This window comes from Elgaria multicarinata, chromosome 10, assembly GCF_023053635.1.
Source record: "Elgaria multicarinata webbii isolate HBS135686 ecotype San Diego chromosome 10, rElgMul1.1.pri, whole genome shotgun sequence".
NCBI classification, from domain to species: Eukaryota; Metazoa; Chordata; class Lepidosauria; order Squamata; family Anguidae; genus Elgaria; species Elgaria multicarinata.
The window spans coordinates 14,236,144-14,250,714 of record NC_086180.1 but is presented as its reverse complement, the minus strand read 5'-3'; the positions used below and the strand labels follow the sequence as shown (position 1 = coordinate 14,250,714).

Genomic DNA, 14,571 nt, shown 5'->3' with positions numbered 1-14,571 from the left:
CTCTATGAGACAAGAGGAGAACCAGAGTTCCTCATGAGCTAGTGAAAATAACTGGAAGGAAACTGTCTTGTCAGCAACAGACTTGCACCTCACTCTGCCTTGTACTTACTTCAAACAAGAAAATAAGCATTTGCTTCTCAAGTCCAAGCCTGCCTTCTCAAAAACTTTTCACTTTGAACATTGCTTTTGACTTTGCTTTGTCACTACTGATCGCAGTGCAGTGTACAGAGAAGCAGTGGAATTATTGCTTCATTGTGAACAGTGTGGATCTCTCTCCTAATCCTTTCCCCCTTGTAACAAAAAAAGTCTGAAGGTGCCAAAACTACAAGCCTTCTGTCCTTCTCTGGAGAGTGAAAAAAACAAACTCTACAGCTGTTGATCTCTTGCCATGATGGAATCTACTACTACAAAAATAGGTTAGGCTAGTCTTCTGATATTAGAATGACTGAATCTATCCTTGTACACAACTACTTTAATTATAACTGAAAAATAGCCCCCTCTGGCAGCGGGCTTTTCTTGTCCAAAAAACTAATACTTCAGGAGCAGATATCAGCGACAGTTAAAGGCTGATTGGCATTTTTCTCCAGATCACCTTCAACACCTGCTTGTATTCAAGTAAAATCCTTTACCCTTTGGCCTTAACCTGTTCATTGTTGTTGAATGCAAAATTAATGTGCTTCGGAAAGAAAAATATACTTTTTGTTTACAGCCTCTAGCATTACAAGGAAATATTCTTTTTAGACCCTAACCCTTTTTTAAAAAAATAACTTCAATTAATTGTTTAAAAAGCTTCTGGTAGGATTTAAATGCTTAGTAATACAAAGGGAAGGAGAGGTTTTGCCTGCTAATGGATAGATTGAACTCCAGTGATAGCTGTACATCACAACCTTTTGTAAATACCTGCTTATGCATGTAAACTAGTCTTTTAATATTTATTTTAAACCTGTTGCAAATGTATAGATAAGCTGCTTTTAACTGGAGAGATCTTTAGAAATCTACAGGAAACAGAATGCAAAATGGTAAAAACAGTGCTATGGATTTTTTGTCTCCTAAATCTTACCCTGCTAATGTTGACTATCGGCCAAGCAAACACATGCCAATATCTGCTATGGAAGCCTGATTTTAAGTTAACTATAAACCTTGTTGCAAGCATGGGTCATTGATCAGTACTGCTGTATGTTAAGTTTATTTCCTCTGCCCATCTTCAACTCCATGTACAAAGGAAAGTCATTGCAAAGTTGTTTCTATTTACACTTGAGTGCAATTTAGTCAAGTTGCACAGTATGTATTATGTATATATTGCCTATGTAAATAAACACTTTATGGCAGACGTACCTGATGTGGTGTGTTGTTTCAGGCACAGGGGAAGTATTGGGCAGCAGAAAACTGAGGGGATGAGGCAGGGTGGTGGGGGAGAAATAATGATACTAATTATAACTTGTAAGAAGGATTATAGCTCTAAGAAACAGAAAGGAAGGCTCCACCAGGTTCTTTTGTTACAGCTCAAGCTATGATAAAGGCCACATGGATGTCTTAGGTTCACTCCAGTTAAGGTCTTAAACAGCTGGCCAAGTTCCTCAGACTTTCTTGTGCTGCTACTAATGAAGACAAGAGGAACCGCTGAGTGGGATGAAACAGCTTCCTAAGTTCGTATTCTTGTTTCTGTGAAACCTATACCTGGGTTCTCAAGTGATGTCTGGACTTGAGCTTGCTTCTTCTATCAGTCTCTGTGTGTCTTCTCTCCCTTGGAATACCAGATCTGCTCTATGAAGAAATAACTATGTCTGTGACAGTGATTTGGCAGAAAATGGGTTCATAGGAAGACTGTGAAAGTATAGCTTATTCCTCAAAGCAAGTGATGAACCGCTGGGTTCCTTTTAGGCCGCTTTATTTGTCCTGCAAATATAAGGGACACGGCTTTTCCCAAAATATCACTGAGATGTAATTCTGAGAAGGCACAGAACGTGTCAGAAAAACTCAAGACAGCATGACTTAAGAGTGGCATAATTGACAAGCTGTGATGGGGAAGACTAGGTTAAGTCATATCCACAACATAGTGTCCTCCAAATGTTTTGGATACAGTTCTCAGCATCTTGCCAATGGCCATGCTGGCTGGGGAAGATGGGAGTTGTAGTCGAACACATCTGGAGGACACCATGTTGGGGAAGGCTGACATAGCCTAAGCACTTGGACCAAGCTGAAGGATCATGATACGAGGAATGAGTGGTGGTGACCTCCTTTCCTAGCATATTTAGTCTACATGAGCCATGTCAGTAACAGTGTAACTAGATGCACTAATATTAAAGCATGTGAATTTAATAGGGTAAGGACATCTGCAGCATGTGTTCCAATAGTCTTTTCCCCATGGACTTCAATTTGTTTATCTCTGAAAAGGTACTACAAGACATTTTAAGGAGTTCCGAAAACAAGCACACCAGCGGCATTGACTGCAGCAAGAGAAACTTATAGAAGCTGTAAATACAATATGTCATGAAAGAGAACATACACAGAAAACTCAATTGGTGCTTGAATGACAAGGCCTGCCTACAACACCCCAAATGCTATTGCAAAATCACAGAATTAGGAGATGGGTCTACAGAATCATGGTATCTGGTTTATTTATTTAGTAACAACTGGAAGTTGTTTTCTCAGGTACATCAATTTCACACAAAAGTGAAAGTTCTGTATTAGTGGTACACACACGCACACACACACAAAAAGCTTTAGAAATTTCAAGTCTAACAAGAAATGGAAGTGTAATTCGAAAAAGTGCACTTAAAGCTGTTTGCCAGCAATTAAAATATAGTATTATGCTGTTTGACTCTTGATGTCCTAGTCACAGAAACCAAACTTGGCAATAGACACTATTACTATATTTCTTCTTTTCAAAGACGCGCTCTAGAAAAATAACCGGGCAGCCACCATTTTGCATTTCCCTGTTACTCTTTTAGCAGCTTTTGGCTATGCTTTTTTGAATGCCATGAAAATGATTGTGAATGCAATGTTATGTTTTAGATCACAAACTCCAAGAGATATGTGATGTGTGCGTGTGTATGTTTTATATATGTCGCTCTCTATAAAAATACACCCTATCATATAAAAATCTTCAGATAAACTCTAGATGCTATTCTCACAGTAGTAGCTATATCCATTTATTCTCACAGTAGGTTTTTCTTATTCTTGGGAGAAGAGTTCTGGGCAGCTCACACCCACAACTTAGGCGTTGATCCTGATCCTCTAAATTAATCGATGGTGAGCATTGATTTCAACAGGGGCAGAATCAAGCACAAAGATATAGACTCTTCATTTATACAGGGTAAAAAGAAAGGAAATATCCTCAAATTGATACTGGATACTAGGTGGTAAATTCAACCTGTTTCATCGAGCTTAACAACAGTACCGTCAGATAACAATCACACAGATTTGGATGACAGGGTACAGTCACCATGAGGAGAAAAAAAACAGCTGGTATCTACCATGTAAAGGAAAAGAAGAGCATGTCGCTTTTCAGCCTTTGGGATCACATTTGAAATTAAATATGTGCAGAGCTAATCAATACAATAAAAGCACCTCAGGGTGACTATAATGTAACAAGTGATTGTGTCCCCAAGATTAACTAGCTATACAGCTGGTTTGGGAAGGTGCACAGAGCTGTCTGCTATTATGGGAAAGATCAAACTCTTAGGAGAGAAAATGTTGGAGGGGACTAAAAAAAAGCCTTCCTTGGACAGTAATTGGTATGAATCAACTCCCAACCTTCTCAGTATTTCAGGAAAGACCATGATCGATTTGAGTCCAGATATATGCATACATTCACACACAATGCAAGTAAAGATATCTCCCCACAAAGGTAGTGATTACCTTTTTCTATGAAGTCCAGAACTGAACAGAAATTCAAATTATTGATTCTGCAGCACTTGGCAAAAGCAAAATAGGCAGAAATCCAACTTCGTGGGGTCTGCCTGTATGTCCCAGCAATCACAAAGGACAAAAACAACATACTATTTTTATTTACAGTAACCTATGAAAATAAAGGCTTATGCAAAAAAAAAAAAAAAAAAAAGGTGTGTCCAGTCAATAAGAATATATGAAGCACGGAGGGTATTAAAGACCCTATTTCAAAGCAAAGAATGTGAGTGGCCACTTCTATTAACTTTGGCCTTAAAGTTATGCTACAGAATGTATGGCTACGCCCCAATCCTGCAGAGCTCCATACATCTTCGTCCATCCTACCAATCTAACCGCACAGATTGATGCTGATATCCTCCAGGAGAATCTCTGCTGAAAAGTGTGTCAAAACACCAGTGGTGATGACTCAGAAAACCTTGAACATTTTTCAACCTAACCAGTTTTTGAGAGAAGCACTTGGAAAATCCATAAGTTTATGAGAATCATGCAAATATGCTACGTCTGCCCCCCCTCCCCCACCACTGAATTATTGCAGAATCAGTTTTGCATCCCTCTTCGTCAAAGGCATTTCATGTGTCCATACAAGATGTACAGAATGGAATTGTCAACAACAGACTACAAAATACAGATATAAGGAAAACCCTTCCAGCCAATGCAATCATGTAGGTTAATTTCATACAAATAATGCAATGACGCGATTATTCTAAACATAACTTGTTCATTTTTCATAGCACAAATTGGGATCGTTCTAAGCACTTTCAGAAAAAAGTTTCTAGCAAGCTGTGGTGGAGAGGATTGATTTTCAGACAGACTACATATATAAGATGCCAGCTTACATTATATATCCCCAGCCAGAGAAATTTACTTGAAATCAGTAGGACAAGTTAGCTCCGGTTTAAGTCCCATTAATTTCAATGGGACTTCAATGTGATTACTTTGGGGCGGTGTGTGTGTGTGAATGTTATGCTTCCGGAAAGCACCTACCTCTTTAGAAACACACAGAGACACTACTGCATTGGGACTGGACAGTTGCAATAAGCGTTTGTGTTCACTCTGGAATCCCAACCTGCTATGGCCACATCCATCATGACATGTTTCCTACATGGGAAGTCCTTCCGTATAAGAAATAGTCACAGGGATAAATACATGTACTCTGTGGGATCTCTACATCTATTAGATTGTGTGCTCATCTGCTGGGAAGCCACAGGCTATCACTTTCAGGGTAGGACATCTCATCATGGTTGAAGCAGCCCTTGAACAGAGAGCTATCTGGTCGCACCTTTAAAATCACAAACTTTTAACAACCAACTCTGGATTGCATTCTAAGAGGCTTTGGCACAAGAATAAAGGAGCAGGCATTCTGAGGTACATGCACAGCTACTAATTTTTAGCCATATGTGCTTTATAGAAATATTTAGTATCATCAGATATACACCTAACTGATGTGGGAGTTGTGCTTCATATGGCAGAAAGGGAGAAAGGCTAGAGACATACATCTAGAAAGAACTTCAAATCATATCTTTAAAACATTGCCAAAAAAAAAAATGCCCATCCCATTACATAAATGCAACATTTTTCTCAAAAGCACTTTTTAAGGTATGTTTTTAAGGGATCGTGATCCTTCGCCTCTTTCAGAATTCATCCTTGTTACAAACATCATGCTACAAACTACCAAAGAGTTTTTCTCTTTTGATATTTTGCTTTCATACAGTGTTAGAGGGCAGAAACCACCATTGGGCACCTTTTAAGGAAATTCATTCACCAGGTACTTAACTTCCCCCAGTTAAAGATTATATTTCATGTTTGCACAAGTTCATATTCAAGCAATACCCAGATATACCCAGAGCCTCAATGCATGTACCTTGCATTTAGATGCACAGAAGTGCTTCAGTTCAGATTCACACAGATGCAAGGCCCAGGATCCAGAGAGGTCAGGCTTACATGCACTCAATGGATTTTTTGACATTATATATGATTATTTGACTACATGCCATAAACTAAGTTGCAGTTCAAGGATTAATATCTCTCTCTCTCTCACACACACACACACACTGCAGTGATCTCTGGATCCTGGCCATACACTACTGTACAATTTAGATACAATAGATCACTGTGGGGTTTTCGCACCCACCCATTTCAGAAAGAGTCGAGCTGGCCCAGGTTTTAGCCAAATGAACTGAAAATGTGGGAGGTATGCAACTAAAGTCCTCACCGCATTTCTGGCTGCCATTTGGAATGGCCACAGTGGAGCCATAGACGTTATGAACAGCTTCACCCAAGTGGGAAGTTCAAAGATGCGTCATGTACTCCCCCTCTAAGTTCTAGAAATGTTTAAGCAGTGTCTCAAGGGCACCAATTGGCTCAGAGGTAAGTTTATAGCAGGACGTGGTAATCCTGGCTGTAAGGCATTGGTGGTTTATTATGCAGTTTATTGATAGACTCAAATCACTATCCATTTCTGTAAACCCTCCAGTTTTATACCTCCTTTGCTGAAAACGGCCTGAATTCAAGTTATAGGTTTCTTTAGAGCTCAGTGTATTTTGCATGAACTCTTAGAGAAGTACAATTTACGAGACAGAATAAAAATATTAAGGGAGAGCAATTTTAGAAAGGGATTAAGAACGTTTTTAGGGTATGCACAGTTTGTCTGGAACACAGCCACCCCACACCACACCCCCAGTAAAATGAACCAGATATTGGGTGAAATTCCAACTTAATATCTTTACAAGTTTGAACTTGCTACAAATTTCCCGGCTTTTATTTTCCCTGTCTTATCAAGCACTGTATGCAAATAAACCAGGGTCTCTTCCGAAATGAACTGTGTAGTCTTCAAAATGCTGCATAATCCAGTTGTATACAGTTAACTCCTCGTTCCATTTCCAACTTGTTCTAATGTTGTATTCCACTACGTTCTTGAGATCTCAAAAGTTATAACTATCCCTGTTTTACATTAATGGCACTTACTGGGAAAAAGCAGAGTTCTGGCATACACATATAGAAAGGATTGTGTTTCTTTGTATATGTTTAGGAATCATTGCCAAGCCAGAAAACTCTGATGTTCAGAACATGTAAAATTTCAGAACAAGTGAAGTAACTCTAGATCAACCTGGCTTATTTAGGCATTTTCTCAATTTGGGGTTGATAGATCCTGTCCCATCTGGCCAGCATGTCAGACTTATCCATCTCTTTGTTGAAGTGTAACTGCACTCTAAAAAGGGCACAGTGGCTTTGTGCAATGTAGTCACAGTTAGTACCCACAACAATACTAGCCTCTGATTTCTCTTGTAGAAATCTGCTAATTGAAATGTGTTCATCTCACCATCTCAATATTGTATGTTTAACTTGGCATATTTTAAAATCTTAGGATCTAGTCAGAGTTGAGAAGGAATATGTTGTATTTAAAAAATTAATCAGTTTCTTCTCAGTTCAACCAGTTGGATTGTGGTGGTAGAATCCAAGTTAAATAATGTAGGGGTGCTCCTGGAAGAATCTACTGTTTGGAAGGAAACGGAGCAGCTCCAAATGGATCCAACTCTACTGCTTGTTGCTGTTGGCTTTGTTGAGATGTCACACTTGGCACAACAACAATTTCTGTGAAAGGAACTGCCCCAAAATCATCTGTTAATTTTACCCCATCGCCAGAATGAATGCTGCCAAGTAGCGAACTCTGCCTAGGTCTACCAGGCAATACTGTGTTATGGTCCCCACGATTATCAGCCAATCCTTGGTGCTGTGGAAGACGCACCAATTCTGTGGGGTGGAAAGGCTTGGCTCCAAAGGGATCCAGAAGACCATCATCTGCTTGCAGAGGGTTGACTCTATCCTTGCTATCTGACAGGGTAATACTTATATTTTCCTTGGAATCGGAGATAGTCAGAAATTCATTGCTGCTCTGAGAGTCCCGACGTCCAGCTTTTTTGTGCCTACGGACTCTCTCTGGCGTACGGTAACTGGGCTTCAATGTCTTCTTGACGCTAGTTGGAGTGCCGTGATGGCGCTTCCCATTGCTCTTAGATACTTCCTGTTTCATGCGTCTCTGGCGGGAAGAGAGTTTCTGCAGACTCCGTTGTTGCTGCTTTACTTTTTGCTGCTGCTGGCTCCCAGCGATCTCCTCAAATGGGATAAGGCCAAAGAGGTCCTCTTTGCTCTCATTGTTTTCTGAGACAGTAGTAGGCTGGAATGGGATGCAACCAAAAACATCCACACTTTTGGGAGATAAGGGGAAAGGTTGGTTTTCAGAACCTGAAATCAAGTCGTCCTGCTGAGATATTTTTCTGCTGAATGGGGCTTTGGTGAAGACATCAAAGTCATCCTGATCTTGCTCCAAACCTGGAAAACCAGCCTGGGAAGAGAAGTCTTGGCTTTCTTTTTGTTTAGGCTCTTGAGGCTGAAGAGCAAAGAATGGAACTGCTCCAAAGACATCAAATTCTTGTTTGGAGCTCACCTTGGTTACTGTACTTGGCAACTCAGACAACACAGAACACGGTACAATGAGCTCCCTGCCTTCAAAATTGCCAGGCCCTTCTCTGTATCTACTGCCAGGTGCCTCCTCTGCAGGCCTAATATGACCAGAATCAGACTCTGAACTTTGCTTATCATCATCTTCTGCATCTTCTTCAGAATCCATCAGAAGAGGGTGCTGGCCAAAGTTCTCAGATTCAGTATCATTGTCATCTATGAAGTCTCCATGCTCACCCTGCAAAACTTCCTCATCCTCTTGCTCATCGTCTTCTTCACTACTCTTAGGAGAAGGAGGGTCTGATTCGAAGTCACTTTCTGATTCATCACTTCCTTTTTTCGTATGTCCTTCTGTCACCATTTTTCTGGCTTCATGGTCCTCAGAAACCAAGCTTGACATCTCAATTTTGGTTGGGCTCCCTATCTTGTTTTCTAGATTGCTGACCGAGTTGTTAATTTCATTTCCTGGGGAACCTGAAAGAAAGAATATGAAAGAGAACTTCAATTTCATCTTGATATTTCACATCCTAAACACACACACACACACACACACTTTACTTCATCTTGTTATGAACCAGGATATACTACCATTTCCTTGACAGAGCTAAAGTAAATGTTACAATAAAATGATGGCAAATCAGAAGATTAGATTCTCACTGAGCAGTAATTTTTGCAACTGTTGTATTGTGAGATCTACATAAATATACCATATCAAGGAGCCCCCATTTCAACAATATCTGTCTTGCCAAAAATGCATTGTGTATAAGAAAATGCCTGTTTTGCTGCAATAGACCAAAGGTCCATCTTGTTCTAATTTACCATTCTGTTTCCAACAGTGAACAACTGCATAAGTGTGAAAAGCTTGTAAGCCAGGAATAATGGAAGTAAATCCACCCTGTTTGTTCCCAACTAGAGGAACACTGACAGAGCGTGGGCGTTCCATTCCTAACAGCAATTTTATAATAGCAACTCTTATTCATAATCCTTCACAAATTTGTCTTATTTTTTTAAAGCCATCCAATTAGTGGCTAGCACTACAATTTTTTGTCAATGAATTCCGGAATTAGTGATTATGCGAACTGGCTTTTTTCCCCTCGGAAACCCCAAACAATGCCAGCAAATTCTAAATTATAAGGAGCTACCTTAGTGGTTGGAGCATTAGTCCATGAAGCCCAGTACATTTACTCTGACTGGCAGCAACTCTGTAAAATCTTACACAGATGAATCTTCCCCGTCTGTTCACTTAAAACCCTTTGACCAGAGACACTAAGGACTGAATGTGGCATTCGCTAGCTGTGCAGTTAAATGCCTTCCTTATTTTCCTCAGTTAACACCAAGTTCTAGTGCATGGAGAGGGGGGAAATAGAACCTAACTATGCCCCGGACATCATTCATCTCCTTTTATCCATTTACAAGCAGTTCTACTCAGTTTTTCAATCCCTCCAGCAGCTGGGAACTCTTACACCGCTGCACCAGTTGCTTTCCCCCACTAAAACAATGAATTCCCAACTTAACCTTTACTTCTAGGTGAAATACACTATACCAACAACCACTCCCCCATCTTATATCGTTATCATTTTGTCCTTTTCTGTGTTTTCTCCCCCACCCCCCAAAAAAATTTTTTTTTAAAGTTTTTGATTTGATTGCAGGAGGGTCTACACACAGTATTCTGCAAGGCTATGCATGTTTACTCAAAAGTAAGTCCCATTGTGTTCATTGGGGATTAATACCTTGGTAGTATGTTTAGGATTGCAGTCTAAGTCCTTAGGTTTTATGAATATGATACAACCCTGTTCTCTGAACTTGGTGTTAACTTGGTCATCTAACTTCTCCCAGTTCCAGTATCACAGCAGATCCTTAGGGGATCCCAGGGTTCATATCCCTCCATTATGGAAAAAACACCTGTTTATACTTGAAACATATACTTGAGAGCCAGTGTGGTGTAGTGGTTAGAGTGTTAAGAGAGATCTAGGTTCTAATCCCCATTCAGCCATGGAAGCTCACTGGGTGACTTTGGGCCAGTCACAGACGCTCAGGCCAACCTACCTCACAGGCTGGTTGTTGTGAGGATAAAAATGAGGAGGCCTATGTATGCTGCCTTGCATTCCTTGGAGGAAAGAAGGCGGGATATAAATATAAGTAAATAATTGTGCTTCCTGATTTCACAGCAGATGCTAGTTAATCCAAAATACCATTCTGTTGCCTTGAGGCTGGAGAAATGAAGGGGCGTCACGCTGTAGCCTCATCCGTCGGCCAGAAGATCAAGGGCCACTGAGAGGCTGCACCCTGCCAAGAAGGACATGAGCAAGAGGCTAACCTAGACCCATCTATTGGTCAATAACATAAGATACTCCCTGTCTGCAGGCTCACAATCTAACAGACACAATCCAAAAAGAATGGGGAAGAAAGCAAGTTGTGGAGCATCAAACCTTCTCTGGTCAAAGGAGGCCGTTGGTCCACCACTTGCTTTCCTCACCATTCCTTTGGGATTGTGTCTATTAGACTGTGAGCCTGCAGGCAGGATGTATCTCATCTTTCTGTATTTGTACAGCACATAAAAAATTTAGATGCCTGCAAATGGTAAATAATCCAAGTTACCATTGTCATTATTATTAAAAATTCTGAAAATCCAAGGTTCTCTATCCATATGCTTCTAAAGACATTGGTATTCTGAATAACTTCATGATACAGATTACTTCCTCCATGATGTAAATTGTCTTTTTACTACAGCTTTCTTTTTCTTGAGCTTTTAATAAGTTATGTATGTATAAGGAGACTTGTCAAAACTTCCTTGAATATTCAAGTCCCTGATCTACCTTGGGGGAATTAAATACGTATAAATGTTTAACTCTTTGGCTGTTGGTTTTGGTGGGGTCATAGGATGTATGATGTAGCTCAACACTGCTCCCTGGAGCATCTGTTAAGTTGGCAACATGCCAGGATGCCTGAGTAGGATTCTCTCGCCTTCTGTTCCCTAAACACATCCAAAACCACATACTTTTTTCTAATCGACTCCAATTCAAACCAGCCGGGTCTTTAGTTTAGAGGTGTTAGAAACGTAGGTCCAGCCACTAAGTGATTTTCAGATTTGCTGTTAAACCACTAACATAAAAAATGAGGTTATTGCATGACTGGTCAAAGCAACTACTGCTAGGCCTATAACTTGCATTTACTTAGAAATAGTTGCTCTGTTGGTTTAAAAGGAATATATGTGCTTAATAAATGTGAAAATAGTATTATTGGCTGAAGGCAAAAGTAAGGGTGAACATAGGAACAACATAGGAAGCTGCCTTATGAGGAGTCGGACCATTGGTCCATCTGGTCCAGTATTGTCGACTCTGGCTGGCAGCAGCTCTCCAGGGTTCCAGGCAGGAGTTTTTCCAGCCCGACCTGGAGATGCCAGAGATCTTCTGCAGATTTTCTACGGTGAACGAAGAGGAACGAGTTGCAAACTAGATAAAAGATTGATGCCACTCAGAAGCAAGTCACAAGTTGTTCAAGCAAGACGCACCCCTGACATTATTGGCCCCTTCTAACAAAGTCATGAGAAAGACTGTTGCAATCCGAAGGGCGTAAGAAAACAGCATGGAGGCACTGTTGCGTGTGCCAGAAACACAAGCCAGAAAACAGCCTGCAAAGTGGACTATTGCTGGGTGTCACCATGTTTGCAACTAGCTGGATGCGTAAACCAGAAGCAAAAGAGTATAACTGAGGGCTTCAGACAAGGACTAGGAGAGAAAAGCCTCCATCTGCACCCAAAGGAACTTGCTTATGCTCAGGGAGCTTAATTCTCTTGTCCTCCTAACATGTGTGCTTAGGAATTTGCCATTCCAAGTTGTATGATTGGAAGTATAAAGTGACTATCTAAACAATAGTTTGGGGAAATAGCATTGCTTTTACTGGTTTTACCGCTTTGGTGGAAATTTCCTCAATATTTACTTGCATAGTGTTAATTGCAAGTAACACGGTATCTCCTTAATTAAGAGACAGGCAACATTTAAAAAAAGCTAAAATAGCGTGTAATACTATCAGAGTTTGCTCACTCCATGAGAGCCTTCTTTATACAATCTAATGGGAGGCGAAGATCCTTTCTGCAATGAACTCTGCATATGTTCTGGAACCCAAGACTCTACTCAAGTAACATATAACTAGCTAAGTTAGATTTACTTTTTGGTTTTATTTGGAATTCTGTGCATGTGTGATTATTGCTTTCCCTTGCCCCCCCCCCTTTCCCTCTAAATAAACTCTTTTTCAATGTTTGAATATTTCGTTGGGTCGATGTAAAAAGGAATTCTCATTAAAAAACTCTTTGTCGACATGAAGGGCCACAGGTTTACAAAACGACTTCTTGTGTTCTCATGAGTTTTACAAGGTCTTGCTGTGTTTCTGTTTCTCAGCTTTGGGAAAGAAAACCCAAAGCCCCCTTTCTTGCTATTTTTCCTAGGACTGAACTGAAGGCAGGGGCTTTGGCCAAAAAGGCTCAGGAAGAGCCAAGCAGCTGGACAGACTACAGCATATCAGGAGGTTCATCATGACTGTTGACAGCCTATCAAGAATTTTGGGGAAGGAGGGAGATCTCTTGGAGAGAAGGGGCCCATTCACCCTGCAGGTCATAACAGATACTATACAGAAGGAGGTGCCTCATTTGGTATCTCAGGATGGTGGTGATCTCAGAGACTATACAAACTAATGCCTGTGTATGCTGCTGCTGCTGCTGCTGCATCATCATCATCATCATCATCATCATCATCATTATTATTATTATTATTTCAAAATCCAAAATCCCTTCTTTTTCTGTGTCCTGTCACTTAGATTGTAAGTCTGAGGGCAGCAATTGTCTTATTACCACTAAGAAGAGCCATGCTGGATCAGACCGAGGGTCCATCTACCCCAGCACTCTGTTCAAACAGTGGCCAACCAGCTGTCGGCCATGGACCAACAAAACAGCATGTGGTGCAACAGCACCCTCCCACCCATGTTCCCCAGCAACTGGTGCATATGGGCCTATTGCCTCAGATACTGGATCTATGTAAGCCACTCTGGGAGCCTTTTGGGGGGGGGGGGTGTGAAGAGTGGAGTAAAAATGCTTTTAACCATCATATTTATCAGCTGTTCAGGAGAGGAGTCAGATTTCACTCCACCTTACCCCCTCCCCCATCCACACAAACAGCTGACTGGTGGGATTTTAGCTTTGAATAAAGGGTGGATCAGAATGTAAATGTACACTGTATCTACACATCTAGCATTATACACATTTATGATGCAACCAACATTTGGATGTCTATGTTCAGTTCTTCTGACTGCACCTAATATTATAGAGCAGGAAAAGGTGCAGAAAAGGCAACCAAAATGATCAAGGGACTGGAACATCTCCCCAATGAGTAAAGTGTACAACCTTAGATGCTCCTTAGCTTAGGAAACAATAATCAAGTGCATAAAATTATGCATGATGTGGAGAAAATTAAAAAAAACCATTCTCCCTCTCAGAATACGCGTGTTTATTTGTCGTTTCAACCATCATGGTCATAACAACTTTACAAATGCATACCCCAGCAATACAGGTACACAGAAACTTTACAATACAAAGACGTAAAATACAAAAAGATACTAAAAAGGTTTGCATTAGAAGGTGCCCACAAATATGTAAAAGCTAGTTTTAATACAAAGAATTAAGAGACACTAAAACTCTCAGAATACCAGAATAAGGGGATCATCCAATAAAGCTGAACAGTGGAAGATACAGGGTGGTGTAGTGGCTACAGTGTTGGAGTGGGAGTTGGGAAATCTGGGTTCTAGTCCCCACTCAGCCATGGAAGTTCACTGGGTGACTTTGGGCCAGTTAGACTGTCAGCTCAACCTACCTCACAGGGTTGTTGTTGTGGTGAGTATAAAAAGGGAGAGGGAGAGGAAAAAATGTGGGATATAAATGTAATAAAATAAATAAATGCACAGACAAAAGGAAGTACTTCGTACAGCACAGAGTTAAACTATGGAATTTGCTGTCAAGAGACAGCTTTAGAAAGGGGGCAGACAAATCCATGGAGGATAACGCTATCAATGGCTACTTGTCATGATGGCTCTATATTACCTCCAGGACTAGAGACAATATGCTTCTAAATAGAAGTTGTTGTCCAGAAGGGAACTATTGCACTCATGTTCTGCTGGTGGGACTCCCATAGGCATCTGGTTAGTTACAGGAAGTTG

The 14,571-nt window shown here is 40.6% G+C and overlaps 1 protein-coding gene across 3 annotated transcripts in view; it reads right to left on the bottom strand.

Moving 5' to 3' along the window:
* Window positions 1–2,594: 2,594 nt before the first annotated feature.
* BMP2K (BMP2 inducible kinase) overlaps window positions 2,595–14,571 on the bottom strand; it is a 70,871-nt gene continuing 58,894 nt past the window's right edge. For all 3 annotated transcript variants that reach the window (XM_063135288.1, XM_063135290.1, XM_063135289.1), the window contains one exon: window positions 2,595–8,841. In XM_063135288.1, coding sequence (XP_062991358.1) covers window positions 7,400–8,841 — 1,442 coding nt within the window. In that variant the 3' untranslated portion in view covers window positions 2,595–7,399. The remainder of the gene's footprint in view (window positions 8,842–14,571) is intronic.